At 45.5% G+C, this 25,355-nt stretch overlaps 1 protein-coding gene across 2 annotated transcripts in view; it reads right to left on the bottom strand.

Annotated features, from left to right (window-relative positions):
* Positions 1-6,151: 6,151 nt before the first annotated feature.
* The window catches only part of LOC130311939 (serum amyloid P-component-like), a 90,382-nt gene continuing 71,178 nt past the window's right edge, over positions 6,152-25,355 (bottom strand). For both annotated transcript variants that reach the window (XM_056552551.1, XM_056552552.1), the window contains 2 exons: positions 12,711-12,948; positions 6,152-6,875 (listed from right to left, as the gene is read on the bottom strand). In XM_056552551.1, coding sequence (XP_056408526.1) covers positions 6,244-6,875; positions 12,711-12,774 — 696 coding nt within the window. In that variant the 5' untranslated portion in view covers positions 12,775-12,948 and the 3' untranslated portion in view covers positions 6,152-6,243. The remainder of the gene's footprint in view (positions 6,876-12,710; positions 12,949-25,355) is intronic.

Below are 25,355 nucleotides of genomic sequence, written 5' to 3'. Positions count from 1 at the left end.
CCCTTACCTGTCCCCCCTTCCCCCAGTGTCTCTTACCCGTCCCGAGCTGCCGACACTGTGCCCGCCGGCATGCTTTAGTTTCACTTTAATTTTTTTTTTTTTGTAAAGGAACACGTATATATACATAGGTCACCTTATTGCGGTGGGATGGTCCAAACTATTTGGCTGCCAAATGGTGAGCAAAGCACCTCAATTCTTTCATTTTTTGCATTATAGCTATATAGCATTTCATGTTTTATCTGTATCTTTGTATTAGCAGTGTGCTGCTGTATTTTTCTGTTTATGTATATTTAGCCTAGCAGCGTGCACTTGTACGCCAGGTCCATGCAGTAGTTTGGCATCAGTATGTGCTGGCCAACTTATCCTTGTTTGTGTTATACATATGGGGGAATGGCTACCTCCATGTTGGCTCCTGCACCCCACCCATCTTTATAAGGTGCTGGTAGTGGTGTGCACCTGTACGCCAGGTCCAAGCAGTAGTTTGGTATTAGTATGTGCTGGCCAACTTATCCTTTTTTTTTGTGTTATATATATATATATATATATATATATGTCAAAGAAGAAAGCAGCACTCCTAAAAACGTGAGTAGGTGCCTTCAGCTAGGATCCGGTTCCAGGATCCTGCATACGTAGTTCCAAAGAAGATGCTGTGGCACTCAAGGTATGGGGAAAAAAATGAAAACTATTTATTCATCCCAAATGTGCGAAGAGCGACGTTTCGATGGTCTCACACCATCATTATCAAGCAACTATTGTTACATCATGTGACTTTTTATGGTCCTGCGTGGCCATAAAAAGTCACATGATGTAACAATAGTTGCTTGATAATGATGGTGTGAGACCATCAAAACGTCGCTCTTCGCACATTTGGGATGAATAAATAGTTTTCATTTTGAACTTTTGTGGAAAATTTGAAAAAATGCTCATAATAATATAAGCCTTCTAATGTCGTAAAAAAGTAAAAGAATGTTTAACAAATGATGCCAGCATAAAGTAGACATGTTGAATGGGAATTAATAACTATATTTATTTAGCAGGACTATTTCTCTTACAAGTAGAGAGTTTCAAATATAGAGAATTTAAAATATTGTGAAAAATTTGAAAATGTTCGAGTTTTTTTTACAAAAATCGCTTCATGTATCAACAAAAATTTACCACTAATATAAAGTACAATATGTCTCGAAAAAATTATCTATGAATCACTATGCCAGGTAAAAGCAGTCCAAAGTTATTACCACTTAAAGAGAAACATGTCAGATTTGAAAAAACGGACTGGGTCATGAAGGCCAAAACTAGCTGGATCATGAAGGGGTTAAATAAAATAAAAAATCCTGGAATACATTGTTGTAACTGATAAAATTTTCGTAACATGTAGTTTGAATGTAACTACTAAGATAAGCTTAGTATGTTCATATTTCTTTAAGACTTAAAGGAAAACTGTCAGCTTTATTCCCCTGCACTAACCAGTGGTACTGGCTGCTTTTGTGGGGGACACTGATGAGTTTGATCCTTACAGTGCCCAGAACCGCCGTGCCGTTCGCCCGTTATCTTCTATTATCGGTATATTCAAATGAGATGCTAACTGGCACTCTGACGTCAGTGCCGGACTGCTCCGTAATGAAGAGAGGGGGGGAATATTGATGAGCTGGGAGACACTGCGGTCGGGCACTGACGTCAGAGTGCCAGTTGGCACCTCATTTGAATATACTGATAATAGAAGATAACTGGCAAACGGCGCGGCGGTTCCGGGCACGGTAAGGATCAAACTGATCAGCATCCCCCGCACTACCAGCCAGTACCACTGGTTAGTGCGGGGCAGGAAAGCTGACAGTTTTCCTTTAATATCTTGTAGATGATATTAAATTATCCTTTTACTATATGTAAGTTACTAAAATTAGCTTATAATGCTTTATTAAAAATTTGATTGATGATTCATATATACATATAATCATTGCTTATATACTCATTTATGTTTATTAATCCTAACCAATAAATCTGCATATTTTAGAATACCTGTATGTTAATTTATGATAATAAAAAAAGTACAGCCAGGCGCTAATCAATGAGCTGAACAATTACGGGTATATAGTCGAGCCCAGAGACATGAATTGCATGGTTTACATTTTTGGCAATTTCCCCGGAAATACACCCTACCCCGAAAATAAGCCCTAGCTGTATTATCGGGGCGGGCTGCAATATAAGCCCTACCCCGAAAATAAGACCAAGGCCAGTGGTCTTCAACCTGCGGACCTCCAGATGTTGCAAAACTACAACTCCCAGCATGCCCGGACAGCCAACGGCTGTCCGGGCATGCTGGGAGTTGTAGTTTTGCAACATCTGGAGGTCCGCAGGTTGAAGACCACTGACCTAGGCAATGCCCAGCCTGCAAATATTAAAAAACAAACTTTAACTTACCTTCGTCCTCCGTTCCCCCGTTGCTAAGGAACCGGCCTCACTGTCCTCCGCTGTTCTTGCTGCTTCCTGGTGTTGTGATGTCTCAGAGCCTTCAGCCTATCACCGGCCGCAGCGATGTCCCGCCTCTGCCGGTGATAGGCTGAGCGCATTGTCATGTAAGGAGTTGGCCGGCTTCTTACATGACAGTCGGCTCAGCCTATCATCGGCCGAGGTGGGACATCGCTGCGGCCGGTGATAGGCTGAAGGCTCTGTGACGTTCCCATCCCCAGGACCGCAGCAAGAACAGCGGAGGGACCATGAGGCCGGTTCCTTAGCAATGCGGGAACAGAGGACGAAGGTAAGTTAAAGTTTTTTTTTTTTAATATTTGCAGCCCGGGCACAGGAATACAAAGTACAGCACAGTGGCTGATAATTATTTGGCAGGGGGGAGAGAAGCAGCGCTTGCGGGTCACATCCGATTAGTCCCCCGATATGGGATGCAGCGCTGGGCTGATAAACTGGGGGATGTTGGGGGGCAGAGCTGTGCCCATCACATGATAATGATGGGGGGGGGGAGTAAATACCGTTAAATGTTGTTCAATGTACATACGGTACCATAAATAAATAAGCCCTACCCTGAAAATAAGCCCTAGTGTGTTTTTGTTGATTAAAATTAATATAAGACTCAGTCTTATTTTCGGAGAAACACAGTATTTTACATTTTTGGTGACCAAAGGTCATAGGGTCATAATAACATCATGACCTACCCCCATAGCGGCGGAATAACTCTGCCAAGCTACGCTTTCTATTAATCAGAAGTAAATATAATGTTGGCACAGTAAAATACTAGCTGGGTGTCAGGGGTGCCAACAAGACTCCTTACTTTTTCCAGGTTTTTTAGATACAGGGCTAGGGCAATAAACTGATCTGTTGCCCAGGGTAATAGAAGCCAAGCTACAACTTTACATGCTTTGATACCCCTGTGGGGTAAAACATTCAAGTAAGCTTTCCTGCAGAAGAAAACTCTCACTCTAGTTAAAGGGGTACTACCGTGGAAAACATTTTTTTTAAATCAACTGATGCCAGAAAGTTACAGATTTGTAAATCACTTCTATTAAAAAAATCTTAATCCTTCCAGTACTTTTTAGGGGCTGTATACTAAAGAGAAATCCCCCCCAACAAATGCATTTCCTGTGATGTCCTGACCACAGTGCTCTCTGCTGACCTCTGCTGTCCATTTTAGGAACTGTCCAGAGAAGCATATGTTTGCTATGGAGATTTTTTTCCAGTTCCTAAAATGGACAGCAGAGGTCAGCAGAGAGCACTGTGGTCATGACATCAGAGGAAATGCATTTCTTTTTTGGATTTCTCTAAAGTATACAGCCCCTAAAAAGTACTGGAAGGATTAAGATTTTTTAATAGAAGTGATTTACAAATCTGTTTAATTTTCTGGCACCAGTTGATTTAAAAAAAAAAAAAGTTTTCCACGGTAGTACCACTTTAAAGGGGTCCTCCGCTGCTCAGCATTTGGAACAAACTATTCCGAACGCTTGAGTCGGCAGCTCGTGATGTCATAGCTCTGCCCCCTCATGATGTCGCACCCCGCCCCCTCAATGCAAGTCTATGGGAGGGGGCGTGACAGCCGTCACGCCCCCTCCCATACACTTGCATTGAGGGGGTGGGTTGTGATATCATGAGGGGGGCGGGACTATGACATCACGAGCTCCCGACGCTGGCTCCAGTGTTCGGAACAGTTTTACCCCTTTAATCTGTAAGGTGATGTCCAACACTGACCAGTCTTAAAAATTGACTAAGGAAGGAGAATTACTATTTATTTTCTGAGAGTGAAAGTACACACACAACTAACCAGTAGTCATGTTTCAAGCGTCTCTAACATCAGGCATTAGCCACAGAGCAGAAGTAAATCCCCATATCAAACCTCTCCTGCTCTGGACAGTTCCTGACATGGATAGAAGTGTCAGCAGAGAGCACTGTGGTCAGACTGGAAAGAAATTCAAAAAGAAAATAATTTCCTCTGTAGCATACAGCTGCTAAAAAGGTACTGGAAGGATTAAGATTTTTTTAATAGAAGTAATTTACAAATCTGTTAAACTGAGTTAAAAAAAATAGTTTTCCACCGGAGTATCCCTTTAAGGGCTTAACCCCTTAAGGATCGGGGTTTTTTCCGTTTTTGCATTTTCGTTTTTTGCTCCTTGCCTTTAAAAAATCATAACTCTTTCAATTTTGCACCTAAAAATCCATATGATGGCTTATTTTTTGCGCCACCAATTCTACTTTGTAATGACGTCAGTCATTTTGCCCAAAAATCTACGGTGAAATGGAAAAAAAATCATTGTGCGACAAAATTGAAAAAAAAACGCCGTTTTGTAACTTTTGGGGGCTTCCGTTTCTATGTAGTTCATTTTTCGGTAAAAATGACACCTCATCATTATTCTGTAGGTCCATACGATTAAAATGATACCCTACTTATATAGGTTTGATTTTGTCAGACTTCTGGAAAAAATCATAACTACATGCAGGAAAATTAATACGTTTAAAATTGTCATCTTCTGACCCCTATAACTTTTTTTTATTTTTCCGTGTATGGGGCGGTATGAGGGCTCAATTTTTGCGCCGTGATCTGAAGTTTTTAACGGTACCATTTTTGCATTGATAGGACTTATTGATCACTATTTTGTTGAGCACTATTTTGGACTTTGGAATTTTTTTGCGCGCACGCCATTGACCGAGCGGTTTAATTAATGATATATTTTTATAATTCGGACATTTCCGCACGCGGCGATACCATATATGTTTATTTTTATTTACACTGTGGTTTTTTTTTTTATTGGAAAAGGGGGGTGATTCAAACTTTTAATAGGGGAGGAGTTAAATGATCTTTATTCACTTTTTTTTTTCACTTTTTTTTTGCAGTGTGATAGGTCCCATAGGGACCTATAACACTGCACACACTGATCTCCTATGCTGATCACTGGTTTCTCATAAGAAACCAGTGATCAACGATTCTGCCGCATGGCTGCTCATGCCTGGATCTCAGGCACTGAGCAGTCATTCGGCAATCGGACAGCGAGGAGGCAGGTAGGGGCCCTCCCGCTGTCCTGTCAGCTGTCCGGGATGCCGCAATTAGCCGCGGCTATCCCGAACAGCCCGACTGAGCTAGCCGGCAACTTTCACCTTCACTTTTAGCCGGCTAAAGGGTTAATAGCGTGCGGCGCCACGATCGGCACTGCGCGCTATTAGAGGCGGGTCCCGGCTTCACTATGACGCCGGGCCCGCCGTGATATGACACGGGGTTACTGGTCCTTAAGGGGTTAAAGGGGTATTCCGGTGGAAAACTTTTTTTTTTTTTTTTAAATCAACTGGTGCCAGAAAGTTAAACAGAAAGTTAAAAAAAATCTTCATCCTTCCAGTACTTATTAGCTGCTGAATACTACAGAGGAAATTCTTTTCTTTTTGGAACACAGTGCTGTCTGCTGAATCATGAGCACAGTGCTCTCTGCTGACATCTCTGTCCATTTTAAGAACTGTCCAGAGCAGCATATGTTTGCTATGGGGATTTTCTCCTACTCTGGACAGTTCCTAAAATGGACAGAGATGTCAGTAGAGAGCACCTTGTTCCAAAAAGAAAAGAATTTCCTCTGTAGTATTCAGCAGCTAATAAGTACAGGAAGGATTTAGATTTTTTAATAGAAGTAATTTACAAATCTGATTAACTTTCTGGCACCAGTTGATTACGATTTTTTTTTCCCCACTGGAGTACCCCTTTAACTCTGCCAACAGATTCCCTTTAATAGACATTGCTTTGACGTAATAAATATATGTAAGACTCTATAAACTGTATACAGGTTCACAAGGATAGGGATCTACATAAAGAAGTGTATTGACATTACCAGTAAGATTATACCGTAAAGCGTTCCAGTTAATGACATTACCACTTATTTCATTATCTGCACAATAATCTATAATATTGTTATCAGTCAGAGCTTTATCCCACATATGAACATTCGTTATTTCTCCCACAAAGGACTGAGACGTTTCAAATCCTCCACCATATGAATCTTGTTCCTGACCAATAATAATGATAGGGTCAGCGCCGATCGTCACATTCGCTGTCCTGTCGATGTTGTACTTCTTCCCATCGATCCACACCGACCCGACCGAAGAGTTCCAGGTTACACAAATACTTGTCCATTCCGTAAAATTATTGCCCTGTAATATATTATACCGGTGAATATCACTGACTGATAGTGAAAACTTATTAGATCCTGGAAAATAATAGAGGAGAAAATCATTAGATTTGCTCCGAGTGGACAATGAAAATAAGGAATAACCCCGGGTCAGATCTGAGTGGAATCTCATGCAGACCGTAGCCTCTTCAAATGGGCCAGAAAGTTCTGGAAATAGTTCAACATATGAGGTGGACGACTGCTTTGGGAAAGAAAACAATTTCTCTTTCATATCTGTGTAAAAAAAAAAAATATAATAATAATAAAAATAATAATAATAATAAAACACTATAATACATACACATAAGATAATTCCTTCCTCCACACAGGTGAACACAATAGATATTTAATTTATTAATTTCCCTGCCTTCCAAGAGCTGTAACTTTTTTTAAAATATATTTTTCTATCGGTATAGCTGTATGAGGTCTTGTTTTTTGTTGGATGCGTTGTATTTTTACTAGCACTATTAGGCTTCGTTCACACATTGTAAAATCAAAGCAAAAACCAGAAACAAAATAGTATTAAAAATCAGCAGTTTTAACATTTTTTTTAAATTAATCTGTTCTATTTAAAGGGGTACTCTGCCCCCAGACATCTTATCCCCTATCCAAAGGATAGGGGATAAGATGCCTGATTGCAAGGGTCCCCCCCCCCCCAACTTCGGCTGTGGCACCCCAGACATCTGGTGCACGGAGCAACTTTACTTCGTGCCGAATGATTGGCGATGTGGGGCGGAGTCTCGTGACGTCATGGCCGTGCCCCGCTTGTGATGTCACAGCCATGCCCCCTCAATGCAAGTCTATGAGAGGGGGCAAGACTGCCATCACGCCCCCTCCCATAGACTTGCATTGAGGGAGCGTGGCCGGGACACCACAAGCCTCCGGCGCTTCGGCGCTGCATCCGACGCTCTAAACGAGTGCCGGGTGCAGCAGCAGCGGGGCCCCCATGTTCAGACATCTTATCCCCCTATCCGTTGGATAGGGGATAAGATATCTAGGGGCGGAATACCCCTTTAAGTCTATGAAAAAGCGTCCGTCAGTCCACACTTTTTGAAACAGACAGTAACTCCAAAGTTGGAATTTGGTGGAATTACAGCCCAAGGCACATTATTCAAATCTGACCTGTCTCACTATCTTTGCTAATAACTTTGAAATGTTTTAACTTATCCAGGTGATTCTGAGATTTAGTAATTGTAATTTATATTATAATTTGTGAAAAACTTTAAAGTTTCAATTTTTTTTTTAAAAATTTGCATTTTTGAAAGGTGACATTCTCTGCTTTTAAGAAATAATAATATTTAATTATATAATTATTTCTTAAAGGGGTATTCGTGGAATAAAAAAAAAAAAAAAACAGGCCTTTTTTCTTTCAAAGACGCCTCCCTCAATGTCTCCACTTTGGGTGTGGTATTACAACTTGACTCCATTCACTTCAAAGGAACTGAGCTGCAGAACCACACCCAACCTGGAGACAAACAGGGAGAAGTCTTTGAAAGAAAAAAGGCCTGTTTTTTATTCCTTGAATACCCCTTTAAAATAATTGAAAATTTTGCAAAAGTTTGCAACATTTTAGAGTTTTTCACAAATGATAGCTGAAGCTGTTGGCCAAAATGAATCCTTAATATAAAGTGCCATGAAAAAGCCTTCTCATAATCACTTGGAAAAGTGAAAGCATCCTGAAGTTGTTAATATAGTTAAACACGTCAGATTTGAATTATGGGCATTGGCCAGGCCAAAATAAGGAGATTACTTACATTACTTAAGGAGATTTGTCATAGAAATATAACTTATCCCCTATCTGCAGGATAGGGAATAAGTGTTAGATCACTGGGGGTCCGAGCATTGGGACCCCACGCGATCTCCTTGACGGGCCCTGACTCTTCCCTGGAGTGGCATGTCATGGGGAGGTATGATAAAAGACAAAAAAATTATGTCATGTGACATGCTATCTTTATTTGAGTCTGTACAATTATGGCAATGTAGTGTAGCAGTATCACCCGCTCTTAAAGGGGTACTCCGCCCCTGGCATCTTAAACCCCTATCCAAACGATACAGGGGCCAAAGCAGTGTGACGTCATGGCTCCGCCCCTCATGACATCACGTCCCCTTAATGCAAGTCTATGGCAGGGGGCGTGACGACCACCACGCCCCCTTCCCATAGACTTGTATTGACGGGGGCGGGCCGTGACGTCACGAGGGGCGGAGCCGTGACGTAACAATGCTCCGGGCCCTGTATTGCCCGTCATTACGTGCAGAGTGATCTCGCTCTGCGCAGTAATGATGGCGGGGCGCTACAGCAGCGATCCCCGGGGTCCCCAGCAGTGGGACCCCGGCGATCTGACATCTTATCCCCTATCCTTTGGATAGGGGATAAGATGTCTAGGGGCTGAGTACCCCCTTTAAGCTGTCACATAGGCTTGTAGTGCGAGTGATGCTAATAAAATGATACTCACAGCGCCCAGCCTTTCCACTGCAATTCTCCTTTTCCTTTTTATGCAAATGAGGACCTTGGGGCATGGGCGGAGCTCCAAACAGAGCTAGGGGCATGCTGATGTCAACTCCGCCGGTCGGGCGCTCCGCCTAGCTCATTAATATTCATAACCCCCCTCCCTGCTCTTGCCCCCTGTGTTTGTGTATGACGCATGCGCAAGAGCAGGGAGGGGTTATGAATATTGATGAGCCAGGCAGAGCGCCCGGCGAAGATGACGTCAGCGTGACCCTAACTGGGTTCGGAGCTCTGCCTATGCCCCAAGGCCCTAATTTACATAAAAAGAAAAAGAATTGCTGAGGAACGGCTGGGCCAATATGGACGCTGTGAGTATCATTTTGATCAGCATCACCCGCACTATATGTGCTTTCCATATATATATATATATATATATATATATATATATATATATATATATATATATATATAGAGGGCTGCACGATATATTGCAAAAGGAATCGAATCGCGATTTTTGCTTTTTGCGATATTGCGATTATCTGCTCATCCCGGCTCCCGTGTGCTGCTGCAGGCAGGGGCCGGCCAGAGCAGGTAAAAACAAATTTAAATACTAAAAGTCATTGTTTCCCAACCAGGGTGCCTCCAGTTGTTGCAAAACTACAACTCCCAGCATGCCCGGACCGGACAGGCATGCTGGTAGTAGTAGTTTCACAACAGCTGGAGGCACCCTGGTAGAAAAACACTGAGCTAAGTAAAAGGGCGCAGGGAGAAAAATAAAAAAAACTTCTGCTCACCTACTCCCAGTCCCTGCTGATGCTGGTCGTCTCCGTGCGGTCTGGTGTCTCCTCTTTACCATACAAGTAGTAGGACCTTTCCCTTTCCAGCCAATCACTGGCCACAGCTGTGTCACGTGTCATGCCAGTGATTGGCTGATGGGGTTTCCCAGATCCGGTGGGAGATTTGAAAACCGCCTGGGAAACCCAGTGTATTGCTGCAGTGCGAAAAGCTACCTACAGGGGGGGGGGGGGGGGTGACGGGGCAGGGATAATGTGACAGGGGTTGTAATGTGATGGGGGCATACTGTAATGTGACAGGGGGGGGAGATGTAATATGGGGGAGAATGTGACAGGAGGGGGAATGTGACAGGGGGGGGGAGAATGTAACAGAGGGGGAGAATGTGACAAGGGGGGGATGTGGCAGGGGGGGAGAATGTGACAGTGGGGGTGAGATGTGATATGGGGGGGGAGAATGTGGCAGGGGGAGGGGGAATGTGACGGGGGGGAATGTGACAAGGGGGGGATGTGGCAGAGGGGGAGATTGTGACAAGGGGGAATGTGACTATGGGGGGGAGAATGTGGGAGGGGGAGGGGGGAATGTGACAGAGGGAGGATGTGGCAGGGGGAGGGGGGAATGTGACATAGGGGGAAAATGTGATGGGAGAAGATGTGTACATGAGGGGAGAATGTGACAGGGGAGATAGAAATTAAATGGGGAGATGTAAAATGGGCGGTGGGCATAAGAGTGGATAGTTGTAAAATGGAGGGGATTGGACATGAAATGGCAATATTTTGCACATTTTCCCAATATTGTACAGCCCTAATATATATATATATATATATATATATATATATATATATATATATAGCTGAGTACCCTGTGTTGTCCGTTTTTTCCTTATTAATCCTTGTTGGGGAGGAAAATCAACAGAGGAAGCTTTTAACTTCATATCCCGTCCTCATATATTGTTGTCATATCCCAACCTCATATCCCGTCCTCATATCCCAACCTGATATCCCGACCTCCTATCCCGTCCTCCTATCCTGACTTCCTTTCCCGTCCTCATAACTCAACCTCCTATCCCAACCTCCTATCCCGTCCTCCTATCCCGACCTCCTATCCAGTCCTCCTACCCCGACCTTCTATCCCGTCCTCCTATCCCGACTTCATATCCCGTCCTCATATCCCGTCCTCCTATTCCATCCTCCTATCTCGACCTCCTATCTCAACCTCCTATCCCGACGTCCTATCCTTACCTCCTATCCCGACCACGTATCCCGTCCTCCTATCCCGTCTTCCTATCTCAACCTCCTATTTAAACCTCCTATCCCGACTTCCTATCTCGACCTCCTATCTCGTCGACCTCCTATCTCGACCTCCTATCCCGACCTCCTAACCAGTCCTCCTATCCTGTGCTCCTATCCCGACCTCCTATCTCGACCTCCTATTTTGACTTCCTATCCCGACCTCCTATCCCGACCTCCTATCCCGTCCTCCTATCTTGACCTCCTATCCTGACCTCATATCCGTCCTCATATCCCAACCCGTAATATGTGTACCAGGTATTGAAATATCTCCAGCCGTACGGAAGTTATGTGGGAACATACATTTCCCATTAATTTGCATGGGACTTTAAACAAAAACCCTGACCCTCACAAATGGGGGTAGTTATGGGTTTCATTAACTATCCTATATTTTAAGTGGATATATAAGTAACATGTGACCAAGTATTATCGAAATATCTCCAGCCATTTGGAAGTTATGCAGTAACATATATTTCCCATAGACTTGTATGGGACTTTAAACAAAAACCCAGACCCTGGCAAATGGGGGTGAGTAAGGGTTAAATCACCTATCCTATGTTTGTTGTTGACATATTAGTAACATGTCTGCCAAATGTAATGTCAATATCTTTAGCCATTTGGCTAAATGCTAAACACACACACACACACATACCCACATTGAGATATATATGTATATATATATATATATATATATATATATATACTGTATATATTTACATTTATAATTTATTTTTACAAATAAAGGTGGGGGAAAAATGTGCCTTGGAGCTCGAGTCCTGAATCTTTTTAGATCCCAGCAATGGCCCCAGTTTTGAGGATAAAGAGCTAATCACATTTTTGCAGAGATTTTAACAAAATCTTAGATTTTATGAAGTCATTTTGAAGAAACCGTCCATACATTATCAACATATGGCCACTTCTTGGGGTCTTTTTCTAGTCTAAAGCCATCAGCTCTGGTGATATCGGACAATGTAGTCCTTAGTTGACAGACAGGCTTATGTTATTTATTTTCTTAACCAAAAATCAAACAACATTAAATCAGTTAAACTAGGCTTGGTTTTATCAAAACTGAGAAAATAACTTGTCTCATTTGCCCGTAGCAACCAATTTCATTTTACCAGAATAAATCGGAAAAAAGAAAGCTAAGGATGATCGGTCATTATGGGCAGATACATTTTCAGACCTTTTCCCTGAAGTCTTTAAAAAAATAAAAACCTTTTCCCATTTATCATAAATGCAATAAAAAAAAACAACATAAGTGATATCATGGTGTATACAAAAATACACAATATACCGATCAACCATCACCAAAAAAAAGCCCTCCATTAATGGGAAAGTAAAAAAAAGCTATGAAAATCAGAATATGCTAAGCAAATAAAAAAAATTACAAAGAAAAGTCATTTATTGAACTAATTAAATTTGGTATTCACCTATATCCTGAAGTCCTTTGTGTTCACATAGTGGGCTTTTTACAGTGTTTTTAATGTGTTTTCTCGCAATTTAGCCATGATTTTAGAGTAGAGTAGAGAAATGACGACCTACCTGTCCAGCCCAGAACTCTTGAGATGCACAACAGCATCCAGACCAGCATCTTCTCAATGTCCATTGAATCTGATTTTGGAAAGAATATTTTGGATGAAAGGTTTGACCCAAATACAGTACTAATGTAGCTTTCACCTTGACTTGGCTTGGATATTTAACTAGTCCATAAGTTGATAAGATCCGGCAGACAACGCCATTCTGATGAAATATCATTTCCTTCTGCAGACACGTTGAGAGCCTAAAAATAGAAAGAGGAACCATGAGACAATTTTTTTTGTCCCTTAAAGTGTTACTATCATTATTCAAACCTTTTTTTTCTCCTCCATACCTTTTAATGGCCATAACCCTTTCATTTCCCCATCTACAGACCCATTTTTTTATGAGTATGCTTACATTTGGCCTGTTTTGTCCCCTATAACTTTTTTTTTTTTCTGCCTAGGGAAAAATAAATGATGTGTAGTTTTACCCACAATCTGTATTATTGAAATGAATGCTGAAAATGTACATTCTCTTCTTCTATTGACTATAAGCAGAAACCATAATGAATATTTCGTAAAGGAGTTGTCCGTTTAAAAAAAACTCATCCCCTATCCACAGGATTGGGGATAAGTGTCTCTCAGAGATGGCATGTGCTTCATTCTATAGGAGCACCAAAGATACTCTGGTATCTTCGGCTCTCCCATAGAAATTAAAGGGGTATTCCAGGAATTTTATTTATTTGACTATGCTACAGGGGCTGTAAAGTTAGTGTAGTTCATAATATAGTGTCTGTACCTGTGTGTGACGGTTTTCTCACAATTCTTTTGTGATTTTCACTCCAATTTTTACCAGCATACAAAATGACTGTTGTCTCAGATTTTTCCCAGCTTGCAATGCGGCCGAGACCTGACTCACTAGTCAGCTGATGACAGGGAGCCTGTCTGCTTCAATGGGTGGAGGGATCGCTTGGTGGGAGAGAGATCAACTGCAACTATTGCAACAGCTGTAGGCACCCTGATTGAAAACTACAGGTCTTTTGAATGGATGCAGCTCATTTATGTTTCAATGGGTGGGGTGGCTGATGTGTGGGAGGGAGGAAAATGGAATTGTGGGATTTGTAGTCAAAAAAAGAAAAGTCAAACAGGAAATACTAGTTCACAAAAAGCTAGCCACAGTGTTATTTTAATCTCACAACATAAGCATGTCCATTCCTCCTCCCCAGGGCGATTTGAAGGAATTTGGGGGCCCCAAGCAAAATAGACATGGAGCACCCCCCTCCATCCCCTCCCCACCTTAACCCCTTAACGACGCAGGACGTAAATGTACGTCCTGGTGATGTGGTACTTAACGCACCAGGATGTACATTTACGTCCTGAGCATAACCACGGGCATCGGAGCGATGCCGGCATCATGCGCGGCAGGTCCCGGCTGTGGATCGCAGCCAGGGTGCCGCCGGTAATGGCAGACACCCGCGATCCCGCGGATGTCCGCCATTAACCCCTCAGATGGCGTGATCAATACAGATCACAACACAACTGAGGGATAAACCCTCAGACTAATATCCCCAAACTAAGATACCCCAACTATTTCTTATGTCATAACTTTATTAGGCTCCATGCAATACAGATCACGGCATCTGCAGCATCGCGATCACTTAACAGGATGATCAGATCGCCCGCAGCGCTGCCGCGGTAATCCGATCATCCTGCACGGCAGACGGAGGTCCCCTCACCTGCCTCCGCTGTCTTCCGGGAGTCTTCTGCTCTGATCTGCCTTCCCGCAGACCAGAGCAGAAGATGACCGATAACCCTGATCAGTGCTGTGTCCTATACATAGCACTGAACAGGATTAGCAATTGAATGGTTGCTATAAATAGTCCCCTATGGGGACTATAAGAGTGTAAAAATAAAAGTAAAAAAAAGTAAATAAATAAAGTAAAAAAATTTGAAAAACCCCCTCCCACAATAAAAACCTAAATTGTCCCATTTTCCCTATTTTACCCCCAAAAAGTGTAAAAAAAATGATTTTAGATACATATTTGGTATCGTCGCGTGCATAAATATCCGTACTATTAAAATAAAATGTTAATGATCCCGTACGGTGAACGGCGTGAACGTAAAAAAAAAAAAAAGTCCAAAATAGCTGCTTTTTTATAACATTTTATTCCTAAAAAAATTTATAAAAAATGTAATAAAAGTTTTGTATAAGCAAATATGGTATTAATAAAAAGTACAGATCACGGCGCAAAAAATGAGCCCTCATACCACCGCTTATACGGAAAAATGAAAAAGTTATAGGTCTTCGTAATAGGGGGATTTTAAACGTACTAATTTGGTTAAAAAGTGTGCGATTTTTTTTAAGCGCAACAGTAATAGAAAAGTATATAATTATGGGTATAATTTTAATCGTATTGACCCAGAGAATAAAGAACACATGTGTCACGATTCGGCTTACAGGTTGTGGATCCACTGTGTCAGCGAGGGATTGGCGTGGACCGGTTCTAAGTGCCTACTGGTGTTCACCAGAGCCCGCCGCAAAGCGGGATGGTCTTGCTGCGGCGGTAGCAACCAGGTCGTATCCACTAGCAACGGCTCAACCTCGCTGACTGCTGAGAAGGCGTGGGACAGAAGGACTAGGCAGAGGCAAGGTCAGACGTAGAAGAAGGTCGGGGCAGGCGGCAAGGTTCGTAGTCAATATGGATAGCAGGAGATCAGGTAACACAGGCTTGGACAACACTAAACGCTTTCACTGGCACAAGGCAACAAGATCCGGCAAGGGAGTGCAGGGGAAGTGATGTGATATAGCCAGGGAGCAGGTGGAAGCTAATCAGGCTAATTGGACCAGGCACCAATCATTGTCTCAGAGTCTCAGAGAGCTGGCGCGCGCGTGCCCTAGAGAGCGGAGCCGAGTGCGCCAACACATGACAGCCGGGGACCGGGACGGGTAAGTGACTTGGGATGCGACTCGCGAGCGGGCGCGTCCCGCTATGCGAATCGCATCCCCGCCGGCAATGTCAGTGCAGCGCTCCCGGTCAGCGGGTCTGACCGGGGAGCTGCAGGGAGAGAAACACCGTGAGCGCTCCGGGGAGGAGCAGGGACCCGGAGCGCTCGGCGTAACAGTACCCCCCCCCTTAGATCTCCCCCTTTCTTTGTCCGGCAACTGCTTCACATGGGACGAGGACACCGGGAGTGATTGTAGGGTTTCCTCAAAGGCAGGCAGTACAGCAGGAGTGGGAATGGGGAGGGAGGGCAGAGGGTGAAGCTTGGCACGGGGCAGGGTGTCACCAGGACGGGGACCATGAGGAGGCAAGGCACAGTCCTGATAAGCCTTGGGGGGACCAGGTGTAGGAGGAGGCACTGAGGCTTGCCTGATGGGACTGGGAGGGGGGGAGAGGCATTTCTTGTGGCAAGCAGAGTCCCAGTTCTTGATCTCCCCGGTGGTCCAGTCAAGGGTGGGATAATGAAGCTGGAGCCATGGCAGACCGAGGAGGACCTCAGAGGTGCAGTTGGGAAGGACGAAAAATTCAATCATTTCGTGATGGGGTCCAATGCACATTAAGAGGGGTTTTGTGCGGTAACGCACGGTGCAATCCAATCTAACTCCGTTGACCGCGGAAATGTAGAGCGGCTTGACGAGACGGGTCACCGGGATGCAGAACTTATTCACCAAAGAATCCAGAATAAAATTCCCAGAGGCACCAGAGTCCAAGCAGGCCACGGCTGAGAAGGAGGAGTTGGCAGAAGGAGAAATCCGCACGGGCACCGTGAGACGTGGAGAAGCAGACTTCGAACCAAGAGACTCCACACCCACGTGAGCTGGGTGCGTGCGTGCGTTTCCTAGACGTGGAGGACGAATAGGGCAATCCACCAAGAAATGTTCGGTACTGGCACAGTACAGACAAAGATTTTCTTCCCTACGGCGATTCCTCTCTTCCTGGGTCAGGCGAGACCGATCCACTTGCATGGCCTCCTCGGCGGGAGGCCCAGGCGTAGATTGCAAAGGATACTGTGGGAGAGGTGCCCAGAGATCTAAGTCTTTTTCCTGGCGGAGCTCCTGGTGTCTCTCAGAAAAACGCATGTCAATGCGGGTGGCCAAATGGATAAGTTCTTGCAGGTTGGCAGGAATCTCTCGTGCGGCCAGCACATCCTTGATGTTACTGGATAGGCCTTTTTTAAAGGTCGCGCAGAGAGCCTCGTTATTCCAAGATAATTCGGAAGCGAGAGTACGAAATTGGATGGCGTACTCGCCTACTGAAGAATTACCCTGGACCAGGTTCAGCAGGGCAGTCTCGGCGGAAGAAGCTCGGGCTGGTTCCTCGAAGACACTACGGACTTCAGCGAAGAAGGACTGGACTGTGGCTGTGGCAGGATCATTGCGGTCCCAGAGCGGTGTGGCCCAAGACAAGGCCTTTCCTGAAAGAAGGCTCACTACGAACGCCACCTTAGACCGTTCTGTAGGAAACAGGTCCGACAACATCTCCATATGCAGGGAACATTGAGACAAAAATCCACGGCAGAGTCTAGAGTCCCCATCAAATTTGTCCGGCAGGGACAAGCGGAGGCTAGGAGCGGCCACTCGCTGCGGAGGAGGTGCAGGAGCTGGCGGAGGAGATGGTTGCTGCTGTAGCAGAGGCAGAAGTTGCTGTAATGTGGCGGTTAACTGCGACAGCTGCTGTCCTTGTTGGGCAATTTGCTGCGATTGCTGAGCGACCACCGTGGTAAGGTCAGCGAGACTTGGCAGCGGCACCTCAGCGGGATCCATGGCCGGATCTACTGTCACGATTCGGCTTACAGGTTGTGGATCCACTGTGTCAGCGAGGGATTGGCGTGGACCGTGCCGGTGGACCGGTTCTAAGTGGCTACTGGTGTTCACCAGAGCCCGCCGCAAAGCGGGATGGTCTTGCTGCGGCGGTAGCAACCAGGTCGTATCCACTAGCAACGGCTCAACCTCGCTGACTGCTGAGAAGGCGTGGGACAGAAGGACTAGGCAGAGGCAAGGTCAGACGTAGCAGAAGGTCGGGGCAGGCGGCAAGGTTCGTAGTCAATATGGATAGCAGGAGATCAGGTAACACAGGCTTGGACAACACTAAACCCTTTCACTAGCACAAGGCAACAAGATCCGGCAAGGGAGTGCAGGGGAAGTGATGTGATATAGCCAGGGAGCAGGTGGAAGCTAATCAGGCTAATTGGACCAGGCACCAATCATTGGTGCACTGGCCCTTTAAGTCTCAGAGAGCTGGCGCGCGCGCGCCCTAGAGAGCGTAGCCGCACGCGCCAGCACATGACAGCCGGGGACCGGGACGGGTAAGTGACTTGGGATGCGACTCGCGAGCGGGCGCGTCCCGCTATGCGAATCGCATCCCCGCCGGCAATGTCAGTGCAGAGCTCCCGGTCATCGGGTCTGACCGGGGCGCTGCAGGGAGAGAAACGCCGTGAGCGCTCCGGGGAGGAGCAGGGACCCGGAGCGCTCGGCGTAACAACATGTCATTTTGACCATAAATTGTACGGCGTGAAAACAAAACCTTCCAAAATTTGCTAAATTGCGGTTTTCTTTTTAATTTCCCCACACAAATTGTATTTTTTTGGTTGCGCCATACATTTTATGGTAAAGTGAGTGATGGCATTACAACGGAAAACTGGTCACGCAAAAAACAAGTCCTCATACTAGTCTGTGGATGAAAATATAAAAGAGTTATGATTTTTTGAAGGCGAGGAGGAAAAAACTAAAGCGTAAAAATTAAAGTGTCTGAGTCCTTAAGGTCCAAATGGGCTGAGTCCTTAAAGGGGTACTCCGGTGAAAACCATTTTTTATTTTAAATCAACTGGCTCCGGAAAGTTAAACAGATTTGTAAATTACTTCTATTAAAAAATCTTAATCCTTCCTGTACTTATTAGCTGCTGAATACTACAGAGGAAATTATTTTCTTTTTGGAATGCTCTCTGATGACATCATTAGCACACTGCTCTCTGCTGATGTTATAATAATAATAATAATGTCTTTATTTATTTATTGTTGTCCTTAGTGGGATTTGAACCGGTTGCTAAAATGGACAGAGATGTCAGCAGAGAGCACTGTGCTCGTGATGTCATCAGTGTTCCAAAAAGAAAGGAATTTCCTCTATAACATTCAGCAGCTAATAAGTACTGGAAGGATTAAGATTTTTTAATAGAAGTAATTTACAAATATGTTTAACTTTCTGGCACCAGTTGATTTAAAAGAAAAAAGGTTTTCACCGGAGTACCCCTTTAAGTACGCAAAGCCTACAGGAACCACAGCATAGCCATACAGTTTAAGTTCACCCACACTTTATATAAATAAAAAAGGTTTATAGTGCAAATACTGCTCTTGCATTTAATATGCATGAAATTTGAACATTTTCAACAACTTGAACATTTGCAACAAACACCACTGTACCATACAATCCAATATACATTAAAAAAGTGCACAATAACTAAATCCAACATACTTAAAAAACACACACACACACACACACACACTCACATTAACATTTTTCAGTTCTTACAAACATGTGCAAATTATCTGAATCTGCTGTTTGCGAACCTTGTTTTCTGCAAAGGCAATCACAATGTCCTCCATGTCCAAAGAGTGGCGAACATCACGCTCAATTGATGTAAGTGCCAGTCCCGTGAGCCTTTCTTGGCCCATGGTGGATCTCATGTAATTTTTTATTAGCTTCAAAGCTGAAAAGCTCCTCTCACCAGAGGCCACTGACACAGGGAGAGTCAGGAGTAGACGCAAAACAATGCTTAAAGGGGTATTCCAGGCAAAAACGTTTTTTTATATATCAACTGGCTCCGGAAAGTTAAACAGATTTGTAAACTACTTCTATTAAAAAATCTTAATCCTTCCAATAGTTATTAGCTTCTGAAGTTGAGTTGCTGTTTTCTGTCTAACTGCTTTCTGATGACTCACGTCCTGGGAGCTGTCCAGCTCCTATGGGGATATTCTCCCATCATGCAAGGGATATTCTCCCATCATGCACAGCTCCCGTGACGTGACATCATCATTGAGCAGTTAGACAGAAAACTTCAGAAGCTAATAACTATTGGAAGGATTAAGATTTTTTAATAGAAGTAATTTACAAATCGGTTTAACAATCCAGAGCCAGTTGATATATATAAAAAAGTTTTTGCCTGGAATACCCCTTTAAATTACTGTACAAATCCAATTGCTTCTCACTGTATATGTAATTAAGCACGTCAAATGGGGAAGTGGCTACATGGTCTGGAATTGATCTCAAGTGCCAAGTCATCAGCATCAATGTCATGGAGGGTTTGTTCCAATTTTTTGCATCGTTCATGAAGCTTTCCATTCTTTATTGTCTGCTTCATGTTGTCCTTTGAGAATAGAAAGTCATAAAGGTCATAAACACCCTTCAATCTTGAAAACCTGTCTTCTTACTACTCCCACTCCCCCTCCCTATGTTCTTCTTACTCCCCTCCCAGTGTGCTTCCTACTCCCCAGGTCCTATATTCTTCTTAGTCCCCCTCCCCCCTAACTTTGTCCTTCTAACTCCCCCTCCCTGTGTCCTTCTTACTCCCCCCTCCCCCTGTCCTTCTTACTCCCCCCTCCCCCTGTCCTTCTTACTCCCCCCTCCCCCACCCTGTGTCCTTCTTACTCCCCCCTCCCTATGTTTTTTTTAATCCCGCCACCCCCTATATTTTTTTCCCCTCCCTACCCTACCTATGTTCTTAGTTACAACCTCAGGCTCCTTCCCTGGACCCGAGCTTCTCTACCTCCTGGCAGTCACTCAGTCGGGACTGAAAGGAAGTCAGCACTCAGTGTACACTTCCTGTCAGTCCGGCCGGGAAAAGGAAACTGACAGCCAGGAGGAAGTGGAGCTGGACCACGCTACAGGGAAGGGGAGGAACTCGGGAGGTGACCAGGAGTGCTGCAGCCGCCTGAGGCTCTCTATAGAGCGCTCAAGCAGCTGCAGCCTTATAGGAAGCACAACAAGCACCAGCTCTGCTTGGGGCCCCAGGCCAGCTCGGGGCCCCAAGCAATTGCTTGGTTTGCCTGTCCTTTAGCGACGGGCCTGCCCCTCCCATAGACTTGCTTTAAGGGGGCACGGCCATGGCATTACGAGCTTCCGATGCTGTATCCGATGCTCTAAACGAACGCTGGGTATAGGGAGATTGCAGGCCCCCCGCAGTCAGACATCTTATCCCCTATCATTTGTATAGGGGATTTCCTTTAAGGAAATGTACAAAGCATGGATTACACATCAAATTTATCATTGTCCTTGTGACTTTTTGATAAATTTGTTGCGCATAAGTCAAAATTACAATAAAAAAAGAGTGGAGAAAAACAACTACACTAGACATCCTTTGACAAATGTCAGCCATTGTTCATTGGGTTTTATCTGGTGTTGCAGTATTCAGAAATCTGTAATACCAGACAAAGCTCATGGACAAGGGAGGTGACATTACTGGGAAAAAAAACACCACTTGGTCTAATGCAGTGCTTCTCAAATAGTGGGGCTCCGTAAAGGGGGGATCGTTTGACCTCGGCAAATACTCACTCGCAAGCGGCATCCCACATGGCGTCGGTTGCCTAGCAACTCTACGGCTGGAGAGAGGGAGCAGCGCGGCGCGATCACTGGAGATTGTCCCAGCACAGCCCCAGTAGCAGCCCGACGCGGAGGACCACTGTCACGATGCCGGCTGGCAGGTAGTGGATCCTCTGTGCCAGAGAGGGATTGGCGTGGACCGTGCTAGTGGATCGGTTCTAAGTCACTACTGGTTTTCACCAGAGCCCGCCGCAAAGCGGGATGGTCTTGCTGCGGCGGTAGTGACCAGGTCGTATCCACTAGCAACGGCTCAACCTCTTTGACTGCTGAAGATAGGCGCGGTACAAGGGAGTAGACAGAAGCAAGGTCGGACGTAGCAGAAGGTCGGGGCAGGCAGCAAGGATCGTAGTCGGGGGCAATGGCAGGAGGTCTGGAACACAGGCTAGGAACACACAAGGAAACGCTTTCACTGGCACAATGGCAACAAGATCCGGCGAGGGAGTGAAGGGGAAGTGAGGTATAAATAGGGAGTGCACAGGTGAACACACTAATTGGAACCACTGCGCCAATCAGCGGCGCAGTGGCCCTTTAAATCGCAGAGACCCGGCGCGCGCGCGCCCTAGGGAGCGGGGCCGCGCGCGCCGGGACAGGACAGACGGAGACCGAGTCAGGTACGGGAGCCGGGATGCACATCGCGAGCGGGCGCTACCCGCATCGCGAATCGCATCCCGGCTGGAGACGGTACCGCAGCGCACCGGGTCAGTGGAGCTGCCCGGAGCGCTGCGGTAGCGAGAGAGAAGCGAGCGCTCCGGGGAGGAGCGGGGACCCGGAGCGCTCGGCGTAACAGTACCCCCCCCCTTGGGTCTCCCCCTCTTCTTAGAGCCTGAGAACCTGAGGAGCAGACTTTTGTCTAGGATGTTGTCCTCAGGTTCCCAGGATCTCTCTTCAGGTCCACAGCCCTCCCAATCCACCAAAAAGAACTTTTTTCCTCTGACCGTCTTGGAGGCCAGTATCTCTTTCACTGAGAAGACGTCAGAAGAACCGGAGACAGGAGTGGGAGAAACTAATTTGGGAGAGAAACGGTTGATGATGAGTGGTTTAAGAAGAGAGACATGAAAGGCATTAGGAATACGGAGAGAAGGAGGAAGAAGAAGTTTGTAAGAGACAGGATTAATTTGGCACAAGACTTTGAAGGGACCAAGATAGCGTGGACCCAGTTTGTAACTGGGGACACGAAAGCGGACATATTTAGCGGAGAGCCATACCTTGTCTCCGGGAGCAAAAATGGGGGGAGCTCTTCTTTTCTTATCGGCAAACTTTTTCATGCGAGATGAAGCCTGTAAAAGAGAAACTTGGGTCTCTTTCCATATGGTGGAAAGATCATGAGTCACTTCATCTACCGCGGGCAAACCAGAGGGCAAGGGAGTAGGGAGGGGGGGAAGAGGGTGACGGCCGTACACCACGAAAAATGGGGATTTGGAGGAAGATTCAGAGACTCTAAAGTTATACGAGAATTCGGCCCATGGTAGAAGATCTGCCCAATCATCCTGGCGGGAGGAAACAAAATGTCGTAAATAATCACCCAAGACCTGGTTAATTCTTTCTACTTGTCCATTGGATTGAGGATGATATGCAGAAGAAAAGTTTAATTTAATCTTGAGTTGTTTACAGAGAGCCCTCCAGAATTTTGACACGAATTGGACGCCTCTATCCGAGACTATTTGTGTGGGCAACCCGTGAAGACGAAAAATGTGTACAAAAAATTGTTTAGCCAACTGAGGCGCTGAAGGAAGACCAGGAAGAGGGATGAAATGTGCCATCTTGGAGAATCGATCAACGACCACCCAAACAACAGTGTTGCCACGGGATGGGGGTAGGTCTGTAATAAAATCCATACCAATCAGAGACCAAGGCTGTTCGGGGACAGGCAGAGGATGAAGAAAACCAGCGGGCTTCTGGCGAGGAGTCTTATCCCGAGCACAGACAGTGCAGGCTCGCACAAAGTCCACGACATCCGTCTCCAGAGTCGGCCACCAATAGAAGCGAGAGATGAGTTGCACAGATTTCTTGATGCCTGTATGACCTGCGAGATGGGAGGAGTGACCCCATTTGAGGATTCCGAGGCGTTGGCGTGGAGAGACGAAGGTCTTTCCTGGAGGAGTTTGCCTGATGGAGGCTGGAGAAGTGGAGATCAGGCTGTCAGGAGGAATGATGTGTTGCGGAGAGAGTTCAACTTCCGAGGCATCCGAGGAACGAGAGAGAGCATCGGCCCTAATGTTCTTATCGGCAGGCCGAAAGTGAATTTCAAAATTAAATCGGGCAAAGAATAGAGACCACCTGGCCTGGCGAGGATTCAGCCGTTGGGCAGACTGGAGATAGGAGAGGTTCTTGTGATCGGTGTAAATAATAACAGGAAATCTTGATCCCTCCAGCAGATGCCTCCATTCCTCAAGTGCTAATTTAATGGCTAGAAGCTCTCGATCCCCGATGGAGTAGTTCCTCTCCGCCGGAGAGAAGGTCCTAGAAAAAAAACCACAAGTAACAGCATGCCCGGAAGAATTTTTTTGTAGAAGGACCGCTCCAGCTCCTACAGAGGAGGCATCAACCTCCAATAGGAAGGGTTTAGATGGGTCAGGTCTGGAGAGCACGGGAGCCGAAGAAAAGGCAGACTTGAGCCGTTTAAAGGCGTCTTCCGCTTGAGGAGGCCAAGACTTGGGATTGGCATTTTTTTTGGTTAAAGCCACGATAGGGGCCACAACGGTAGAAAAATGTGGAATAAATTGCCTGTAATAATTGGCGAACCCCAAAAAACGTTGGATAGCACGGAGTCCGGAGGGGCGTGGCCAATTTAAGATGGCAGAGAGTTTGTCTGGATCCATTTGTAGTCCCTGGCCAGAGACCAAGTATCCTAGGAAAGGAAGAGATTGGCATTCAAACAGACATTTCTCTATCTTGGCATAAAGTTGATTGTCACGAAGTCTCTGAAGAACCATACGGACATGCTGGCGGTGTTCTTCTAGATTGGCAGAAAAAATCAGGATATCGTCCAGATATACAACAACACAGGAGTATAAGAGATCACGAAAAATTTCATTAACAAAGTCTTGGAAGACGGCAGGGGCGTTGCACAGGCCAAAGGGCATGACCAGATACTCAAAGTGTCCATCTCTAGTGTTAAATGCCGTTTTCCATTCATCCCCCTCTCTGATGCGGATGAGATTATAAGCACCTCTTAAGTCCAGTTTGGTAAAGATGTGGGCACCTTGGAGGCGATCAAAGAGTTCAGAGATGAGGGGTAGAGGGTAGCGGTTCTTTATCGTGATTTTATTAAGACCGCGGTAGTCAATGCAAGGGCGTAGAGAGCCATCTTTTTTGGACACAAAGAAAAATCCGGCTCCGGCAGGAGAGGAGGATTTACGGATAAAGCCTTTTTTTAAATTTTCCTGGATGTACTCCGACATAGCAAGAGTCTCTGGGGCGGACAGAGGATAGATTCTGCCCCGGGGTGGAGTAGTGCCCGGGAGGAGGTCAATAGGACAATCATAAGGCCTGTGAGGAGGTAGAGTCTCAGCTTGTTTTTTGCAAAAAACATCCGCAAAGTCCACATAGGCCTTAGGGAGACCGGTTACAGTGGGAACCACAGAGTCACGGCAAGGGGTACTGGGAACCGGTTTTAGGCAGTCCTTGAAACAAGAGGGCCCCCAACTCTTGATCTCCCCAGTGGACCAATCCAGGGTTGGGGAATGGAGTTGAAGCCAGGGTAGTCCAAGGAGGATTTCGGAAGTGCAATTGGGGAGGACCAAAAATTCAATCCTCTCGTGATGAGGTCCGATGCACATTAGAAGGGGCTCCGTGCGGAAACGTATGGTACAATCCAATCTTTCATTGTTTACACAATTGATGTAGAGGGGTCTGGCGAGACTGGTCACTGGGATGTTGAACCTGTTGACGAGAGAGGCCAAAATAAAATTTCCTGCAGATCCGGAATCCAAGAAGGCCATAGTAGAGAAGGAGAAGGCAGAGGCAGATATCCGCACAGGCACAGTAAGACGTGGAGAAGCAGAGTAGACATCAAGGACTGTCTCACCTTTGTGCGGAGTCAGCGGACGTCTTTCCAGGCGGGGAGGACGGATAGG

Source organism: Hyla sarda, chromosome 1, assembly GCF_029499605.1.
Source record: "Hyla sarda isolate aHylSar1 chromosome 1, aHylSar1.hap1, whole genome shotgun sequence".
Taxonomy (NCBI): Eukaryota; Metazoa; Chordata; class Amphibia; order Anura; family Hylidae; genus Hyla; species Hyla sarda.
This window is presented reverse-complemented; position numbering and strand designations above follow the sequence as displayed.